We start from the raw sequence: 9379 nt of genomic DNA on the forward strand, positions 1-9379 counted from the left end.
CCGTCGACAGCGACCTTGATGCTGCGACCGTCAAGGAAACTGGCGACCCAATTACACAGCTTCACTGGTAGTCCGTAAGATGGTAGTTTCGATAGAAGTGCCTCATGCCAAACCCTATCAAAGGCTTCTGCAATATCAAGACTGACCGCCAGAGCCTCTCCCTTGCTGTCAATGGCTTCCGCCCAGCGGTGCGTGAGATAAATAAGAAGATCACCAGCTGATCGGCCGTGGCGAAAACCGTATTGACGATCACTGATCAGCTGGTGCTCCTCAAGATATCCCAGCAGCTGGGCGTTTATGATTTGCTCCATGACTTTGGACAGGAGGGAGGTAATCGCGATAGGTCGATAATTTGAGGGGTCCGAATGATTGCCTTTCTTCGGAATAGGGTGAACTAAGGCAGTCTTCCACGAAGATGGAACTGTGCCGGAGGAGTAAGACAGACGGAACAGACGAGTCAGGACGGGTGTCAGCTCAGGAGCACATATTTTGAGCACAACCGCAGGAATACCGTCCGGCCCACTCGCTTTATTGACGTCGAGAGAGAGGAGTGCCTTACGCACAGCTGTATGTATTTAAATACAATATGATAGTTAACTATATAATTTATGAATCTTCATAACTTAAGTAGGTACCTACTTGTGACGATTTTTTATTTTGTTTGCATAAAATATCTAGTCTACGAAAATAATGTAACGGCTTGAAATTGTGTTCACCAAAATGGTCTAATTATTATAAAACTACCAGCTGTAAACTATGATTATGGCATATGGAGTGCGGTCGAGTGCCATCTGTTTATCTTTGGTCAAACTACCGTATCCTTCGTGTTTGGGTTTAGGGTTTAGAACTGTGCGTCATACGTGTGCAAACTGCAAAGTTCAAAAATAAGCGGACTGCTCACCATTTTCTTCACGCTTTATTTTTTTTGTGTACGTAATAAAAATAATTATGAATTAAAATAATAATAATTGAAATTAATATTCTAACGCTAAATCATTTAGGTATATTTACTTTTATTTTAAATAATATCAAAATAACAACAAAAAAATGCGTAAATAGTACCGCTTACTTCAAAATGAACTGTCATTCAAACTTCAAAAATAAAGCTGTCAATGTATGATTTGTCAAACAAAACATTTTTCAAAAGAAGCGGATATTATTTTTGTTAAAATTTCTTAAATTAAATGTTTCAAAATTGGATATTACCCGCGGAAAAAATGCAGACCACCATAAAAGAACTTTTAGATGCTTTAGGGTACAAATTTTTTGTTTAGCTTTCTTATTTTCCAGTGTAAACCGTACATGTTTATTGACTTCAATTAATTCAATTCCAGATGTAATTTAGAAGCTGATCTTGTATTGGACCATCTTCAGAATGATCCTAATTACGGCAACAGTAACCTCTCTTCCAAGCAAATGAATGAATACGCACAAAGACTAGCACTTAAGGCAACCAATGCAAAAGCATTTTTAAAAAAGTATGAGGAGCTGAGACACCGCAAGTATGTGCTTTTATTTATTGGTGTACTTATTTTGGTAATAATTTATCGCAACTTTTGTATCGTATTTGAGACAAGTGCATCTTTACTACAGTACAGCCATTGAAAAGAAAAATCAGAGAGATACTGTCTTATCAGTATTTAAAAACACTAAAGTTTATATGTTCTATGCAAAGGCATAATTATACATTAGTTTTTATATACAAGATCTAAGATACTATAATTTACAAAGTAAGTATTTATACCTTTATCAAGAATAATTTTTGTTTCCAGCACTGATTATTTGCCAGACCTAATTTACCTCTTTTATAAATTAGTTCATGATGAAAAGAAGTCCAGAATTTCCAAGCCAAAAGTGGCCCCTAAACCAGTTTTAGGTGACAATAAACACCAAATCACCAAAGAAGACCTCCCACAGGTAATATTTATTATAAGTAGGTATTTAGTAATACCCGATGCCCGATACTTTCTCTGCATAGATTTAGGTTTTTAAAACCTTACTAAGAACTCTTTAATTTTCTGGGACAAATAAAAGCCTATAGCACTCTTTACGTATGAAACAATATTCATGCAAAAAGTCATGAAGATCCATTGGTCTGTTATGGTGTGATTTAAGGACAAACCAAAAAAACAAACACTTGCGTTAAATTGAATTAAATATATTTTAATTCAAGTAAACTTGTACAAGTGCTTAAGAAATTTCAAATAATTTAATTTAACAATAATAGTAGAATATAATTATTGTAATAATTATTTCTGAAACAATTTTGTTACTATTATTTTTTGGATAGGAAGCAAATGAGCAGGGAAGTCATCTTATGTTAAGTGATCACCGTTGCCCATGAATGTTTACAGCACCATATACTAACAAAAAAATCACTTTACAGATTAAAGATAAACTATTGAAAGCTGTAGATGAAAGCAAAAAACTAGTCATGAAGTCATTTGAAGAGAAAGAAGTCAAAACGCTGCCTAACTGGTATAAAAATTTAGATCTGCCCAACTGGCAGAAGGAGCATCCTGCTATGTCCTGGGATTTTCCTAAGGAGCAATTACCTATTATTTCTTCTTTAGGTAATTATTCTATTTCTTTTCCCTAAAATGTTCCTATAATTTAATTGATGACTGCTTATTGTTCTAAGCTGTTTTAGAGTTTAGAGAGGCTACAAGTTATTACACAGAGTAACTGCTAGGCAGCTACATCCGGTTAGGAATAAATGAGTAGCTCACATATGAACCTTAACTATAAGTCTGTTTATTTATTACAAGACTATATGAACTAGATGATGCTTGCGACTTCACTGTGTGAATTTATGGTTTTCAAGGTTGAAATCCCATGGGATTTCTGATTTTCTGGGATGAAAAGTAGCTACCAAATTGTGTCAAAATCGGTTGAATGGATGAGCTAAAGAACAAAACTGCTGGAAGGGCTTCCCAAACTTAAATGGTTTATCAAAAACATAAATAAAAATGTTTAAGTTATACATCATGTTATCTACTTGAGTAAAGGAATAAGGTCTCTTGTGTGTAATTTATTCTCCTACAGAATTTCATTAACTTGCTCTTCATAAAGCAATAATAAGAAACTGGCATAGGAGTGACAGGTTCACTGAATGCATATGGCATATTTAGTTACCCAGCTGATGGCATATGCATTTAATTTATTAAAGAGTAAATAATTAATTTAATCCATTATTTAAAAAAAGGTATATCAACTTCTTCTTCTTCTTTTATTCCCTATGGCTGTTTGTACTGCAGATTTGTATATCAATTTGATAACATTCACTAACTTTTCTAACTTTTTTTTTAGCCGGAATCCCAGTGCTGTCTCAAGAAAATATAATTATCGATGAACTATTGTATATTTTCTCTGGAATACCTGGAAATTTCATAGTCCACCAACCTGTTAAGGACACATATGACCATAGAACATTCCTTATTTCGGATGATTTAGATGATGCTCTAAAACAGATAGTACAGGAGATGTTGCCACTTGCGTCCAATTATTCTATAGTGAGGAGGTTTATAGAAAATTGTGATATGTGGTCTGGTCAGGTGCTACATGCATTGGTTGGTGCTATTGAAATCCTATTGAAGGACTATTATGTAAGTATTTTACACTTTTTTAATTCTATGAAAAGTTTACCTGACTGACTGAATTGAGTGATTGAGTGATGATGCATGCTAAAATTGAAATGACGTGCTGACATAATAGGAGCATGACAGTTTATGAAGTAATAGCTTCTACTGGAAACTTTTGGAACACAAAATCGGCTTAGGCCAGTGAGAAATATACGGTGGCGCGCCCGGTCCCTTCGACGGAGCTCACGTAATTCTTATCTCTTATGAGAGAGAAAGAGATTTACGCGATAGAAAGAGAGGTGCTTATAAAATTTTACGCCGCAGCGCTATGCGATCTGAAATGCTTCATAACAAAAGTTGCTATTTGTTTAATCATTTTTGTGGATTAATCCTTCTGTACCTGAAAAGTACTAAGTATTTAGAATAGAATGGAATAATTTTTTATTCAAATAAACTTGTAGAAGTGCTTTTCATTTATTTTATCAATAAGTATAGTATTGTGAGATAGATGGCTTTGCCACTAGAGTAATAACTAGCTGCCACTGAATCTTGAGATAATTTAGAAGTAAAAAAAATCTGCTTAAAGTGTGATAAGTTCTGCTAACTGCACCCTTTTTTATTAATGATGCTTTATTCTTCATAGTGCACATATATTTTTTTCAGACAATGATAGCCCAATTAGAGACGGAGCATATGTCCGCAAACCTAACACTGCAGAAGCTCTGGTATTTTGTCTTGCCTACAATGCGCACGATGCAAGTCTTAGCTGCTATTGTTACTAGTATTGGAAAGGTAATGATATAATTAACTAAGTCAGAACCTATATAAGGTCTATTTCAAACAAAAATCGTGTTCTATAAAGCTTTCAAATTAATATGACACTGGGGCTGATTCCCTTGTACACAATCTCTAAACTAAACTAAATTAATAGGTCTAAATCTAGTGCTATCCTTTTCTGCAGGCAAAATTATGAAAGGGATAGCAATAGATTTAGACGTGCCATTGTAGTTTAGTTTAGAGAGTGTGTACAACGGAATTAGCCACAATGGACAAGAAATTAAGCAAAAATAAGTAGCAGCCTGCAAAAATTTTGTTTGGATTGACCAATTTAGTATATACAAATGATACTACAAATATAGAAGTCTGTGTAGTATAAAGTTACACAAAATAGTATATGTCGTTCGTGTCCGTACGTAGGCGTTTTATGGTGCCAAATAAAGCAATAAAAAAAATTGAAAGATGGTGTATAAGGTAGTTATTACTCAAATCATCGTGAAACCATTAATTTAGATAAAAATAAAAGAAATTCCTGCATTATACAGAGTCTAAATTGGTCATCAGTAGATCTAAAATGCTTTAACTTTTTATTTTCGAACTGATTTACAAAATTCGTTCCACCTGAGAAAATAAAGGGTAAGAGCGATTACGCACTGCACTTCCGTCATCCGAGTTCTCTCCGAGAGTCTATCTGGGATGTGCCTCGGATTCAAAACGGACATATGACGTAGATATGTCAAAGATGTCCACTGATTAGCGGATTAGTGCGTAAGCAATATCCGAGTTTTTTATATCCGTATTTTCACGGACTCTGATCTGATGAGTGCGTAACCGCTGTTACATAACCTCTTTGTCTACCCTGGTACACTTGAGATGTGAAAACTTGCGTTCGTAGTTGGTAAAAATAATATTAATTTCAGAGTGAATTAAGAGGCGGCGCAGTTTTGACAGTTCTGCATGAAAAGACCAGTATACTGATGGGTGACGCGCGAGCGCAGGAGATATCTCTATTCCTCACTGAGCGAGCTTGTCGGCCCTACCTTAACATCTTGGACCAGTGGATACATAAAGGGACTATCATTGACCCATTTCAGGTAAGGAAATACATTTCACTCAGGGCGAAAATATTTTGTTCTCGACATATTCAATTCCTCGCTACGCTCAAGATTCTACTTTAGAATAACGCCCTTGAGGAACAAAATATCCATTTTGGCTCTTTGTACCATAATAGGTAGAGATTAAAATTTTCACAGAGTGTGACTGTATTTCTATTGCCACTATAGCAACAAATATTAAAAATTACAAAATGACCTCCATGAAAAATAAAAAGAGATATTTCTTGCACGATGGTACGGATTACGGAACCCTTCGTGTGTGAGTCCAAATCGTACTTGACCATTTTTATTTCATGTAGGTATATATTTTGTAGGAATTTATGATAGAAGACAATGAACTGATCAACAAGGAAGAGTTGCCCGTAGACTACTCGGCCGACTACTGGGAGAAGCGCTACTGCGTGCAAAGGGACCGCGTTCCCAAGTTCTTAGACAAGTTCACCGATATCATACTCAGGACGGGGAAATACTTGAATGTTATTAGCCAATGTGGTAAGTATTTTGTCCATATTGTAGGTACACATGCACATTACAGTACGCGGCCGAAAGTAATATACATCGGCCTTTAGAATGTCATTTCGGCTTTGTAGAGCGTTGTCTCTGTCACTCTTACCTATATGACGTTTTGTCGGTCTCAATGACAGAGACAGTGCTCTACAAATCTGCTATCTCCTTCTAGAGGTCGATGTAAATTACTTTCGGCCGCGTACTGTACACATGTGATAATTTTAGAATGCTGTGATCGGATTTTCCACCGGCTAATTCCCAAACTCGTTATCCCGTCTGCCGGAAGTCCCCGCATGCTGTACCTATATATAGATATAGTTCGAGACAGGTCGACATGGCAATCGGGGTGGGGACGCCCCGCAAACCCGCACAGTTCCCGCACTAACTCGGTGCGGGATAGCGCGGGTGACGTGCGAGTTGCGCGGGTGACGTGCGAGATTGCGCGGGTGAGGTGCGGGTGTGCGGGGCGTCCCCCCGCGTCATACCCCGATTGCCATCTCGACCGGTCGCGTAAAATATTTATATATTTACCAACTAGATGATTCCCGCGACTTCATCCGCGTGGATTTAGGTTTCTGAAAATCCCGTGGGAACTCTTTAATTTTCCGGGATAAAAAGTACCCAATGTCCTTCCCCGGGATGCAAGCTATCTCTGTACCAAATTTCATCAAAATCGGTTGAACGGTTGAGCCGTGAAAAGCTAGCAAACAGACAGACAGACACACTTTCGTATTTATAATATTTGTATGGATAAAAATGAGCCTGAAAATTAAATTCTGTATTGATTTTTTTTGGAAAGGATGGTTAATTCTTTTAATTTTTGGTTTATTTTGTACCTTAAATCTATTCAAAAAAAGGTAATTTGGCCACCCATTTATATTTGTTGTATATTATAGGTAAATCGATAACTAAGGCGAATACAGAAGAAATCAAATACTCACTCAGAGAACAAAACTATGGTGCTATTATACAAAAGGCGTATGCGTTCGCGAGCAAATCTTTACTGGAACTACTATTAAAGGAGTACGACCTCATGGGACGACTGAAATCGGTTAAGAATTACTTTCTGATGAGCCAAGGGGACTTTATAGTCCAATTCATGGATGCTACTGAACAGGAACTGTCCAAGAAGATTGATGATATCATACCATCCAAGTTGGAGTCGCTTTTAGGCTTGTGTCTAAGGTAATTTGTTTTGTAGCATTTGATAAGCATTTTGGTTTTGTGTTTGAGATCAAGGTAGATTCTTCGGGCATAAAACATTCTTGCTTTTAACCACAGTTTTTGATGCCAAACTACAGCTCTTATATGAAAATATATAGATATCTATATATATCTATAATAGATATATATAGATATCTATATAATATATCTATAATAGATATCTCTAACGTCATAAAATGCGATTAAACACCGATTTTTCAATCGTCAAATAACTTTTGTCTGGAGGAGATATCGTCAGATTTTGTACAGGAAATCTGTCAACACCTTAAATTAGTTAAAGTTTACCTGAGGATTGAAAAATCAGAGTTTTTATACACGCTATTATCGAATTTTATAAGCCCTGAAGTCAAGGCCTTGGGGTTTCATATGAAATAGGATAGAAGAGCTGAAAGAAATTTTGCACTTGGCCATATCGAAGCTTACAACTTACAAGGTATAGACACTTTTTCAAAAAGCTGATCCTGCTAAAGAATTTTTATAGAATAGAATATAAAGTATGCTTGAGGTAGAAGGGTTCGAAAGGACTTTCTTTCTTCTTTTGGACTTCACACACATGCTTCCCATCCGTTATCGGGGCACATCCCTGGTAGCGTTGAGGATGCATCATATCAGTTCTTTTACAATACTTTTCATTTCAGACTATCGGCAGCGAGTCACGATCCTTACAACGAAGACATGAGGGTAGAGTTACTGCCCTACGATTTACAGTTCCAGATGTTCAAAATTCTCTCCATCGAAACAGAGGAAGAAAAAGGTTTGTCTTCTTATTTCCTTCCAATGATTATACCTTGACAAACACATTTATGGATTCTTTTTTTAACAGACTTAAAAAACTTTTTGAATGTTTGAAAACAGTCGCTCATTTTTTCTTTTCCCGTCAAATTAGAATCAGTCTCGCTGATTCTTTTTTTTAGAATTTTAAAATCTTACGAATACTGACAGTGGGATGAGTAAACTAAAATATACAAGCACCCATTAATGGAGTCGATTTTGATATCGATCTTAGAGTATATGTGTCCACTGAAGCGGAGCGGAGATGTGTATAGTTGAACAGCCCGAGTTTTATCAGATGGCGGAATAAAATTATCACGTTACCTATTTATAGTGCATTCAATGTCTTTAAAAATGAATGGGCTCTATGAGTATTTGGTTTATTACCCCTATTGTCAAAGTCAAAGTCAAATGATTTATTCAAAATAGGTAATAAATTACTCGTATTGATGGTCTGGTATGGTGTTACATTACACCTTATTGTTTACGTGTCATGTCGAATATTGCTAATGACGGTCTTAAGTGGAAACACACACACACACACACACAGTTTATATTGAATGCACTATACCAACAATCTGATTGGTTAGCTCAAGACATCTCCGCTCCGGTTCAGTGGACAGACACCCTTAATATCTTAAAATTGCTATTTGTATTAATATAATAGTAGACTTGCGAGGTTTAGAGGTTTAATACAAAATATATGTATGAAACAGAGTTCCTTCTGGCGCGTCAGAATATTTTCTGATACATCATGATCAATCCATTTCTATATGCGGCTGACCTTACCCCCTTGTTTGGTTCCTGTAGAGTACAAACAGAAGGACTGCTTACCGCTCACCGGCATAGAGACGTTCTCGTTCGGCATGGAGGTGAAGTGGCCGGTGTCGCTGATCCTGAACCACAAGGCCATCGCGTGCTACCAGATGATATTCAGGCATCTGTTCTTCTGCAAACACGTCGAGAGGCTACTGTGCAGGTGAGGAAATCAAGTCATCAGTCCAGTGGTGGATATCAGTTAGCATTTTTGGTATCATATAAAATATATTGTTATGTTATCTCGTAACAGAGTATGGCTGTACAACAAAGTGGTGAAGAGGTTCTCGGAAGCCCGGCTGTACGCGGACGCATTCGCCTTGCGCCAGCGCATGCTGAGCTGCGTGCAACACTTGCAGTACTACATGTGCGTCGAGGTCATCGAGCCCTCCTGGTGCCAGCTCATACAGAGTCTTGACAAGGTGAGCCCTCTGTACTGCGCTGGCGCATGCTGAGCCACGTGCAACACTTGCAGCGTACTATAAGTTCGTAAATTGCTAATGTGCGTGGCCGCCATTTTAGTAACATAGTAGACTGAAGTTTCGAGCTGATGGTATATTTTTATTTCGGCTGACGTCAAAATAACGT

The 9379-nt window shown here is 37.1% G+C and overlaps 1 protein-coding gene across 2 annotated transcripts in view; it reads left to right on the forward strand.

Moving 5' to 3' along the window:
* The first annotated feature begins 1118 nt into the window (after positions 1-1118).
* The window catches only part of LOC117982907 (gamma-tubulin complex component 2-like), a 31719-nt gene continuing 23458 nt past the window's right edge, over positions 1119-9379 (forward strand). For both annotated transcript variants that reach the window (XM_034969340.2, XM_034969341.2), the window contains exons 1-12: positions 1119-1255; positions 1335-1502; positions 1773-1917; positions 2387-2573; positions 3310-3605; positions 4245-4373; positions 5279-5452; positions 5788-5965; positions 6877-7165; positions 7843-7958; positions 8786-8954; positions 9045-9213. In XM_034969340.2, coding sequence (XP_034825231.1) covers positions 1185-1255; positions 1335-1502; positions 1773-1917; positions 2387-2573; positions 3310-3605; positions 4245-4373; positions 5279-5452; positions 5788-5965; positions 6877-7165; positions 7843-7958; positions 8786-8954; positions 9045-9213 — 2091 coding nt within the window. In that variant the 5' untranslated portion in view covers positions 1119-1184. The remainder of the gene's footprint in view (positions 1256-1334; positions 1503-1772; positions 1918-2386; positions 2574-3309; positions 3606-4244; positions 4374-5278; positions 5453-5787; positions 5966-6876; positions 7166-7842; positions 7959-8785; positions 8955-9044; positions 9214-9379) is intronic.

The sequence above is a fragment of the Maniola hyperantus genome, chromosome 6 (genome assembly GCF_902806685.2).
Source record: "Maniola hyperantus chromosome 6, iAphHyp1.2, whole genome shotgun sequence".
In the NCBI taxonomy this organism is placed as follows: domain Eukaryota; kingdom Metazoa; phylum Arthropoda; class Insecta; order Lepidoptera; family Nymphalidae; genus Maniola; species Maniola hyperantus.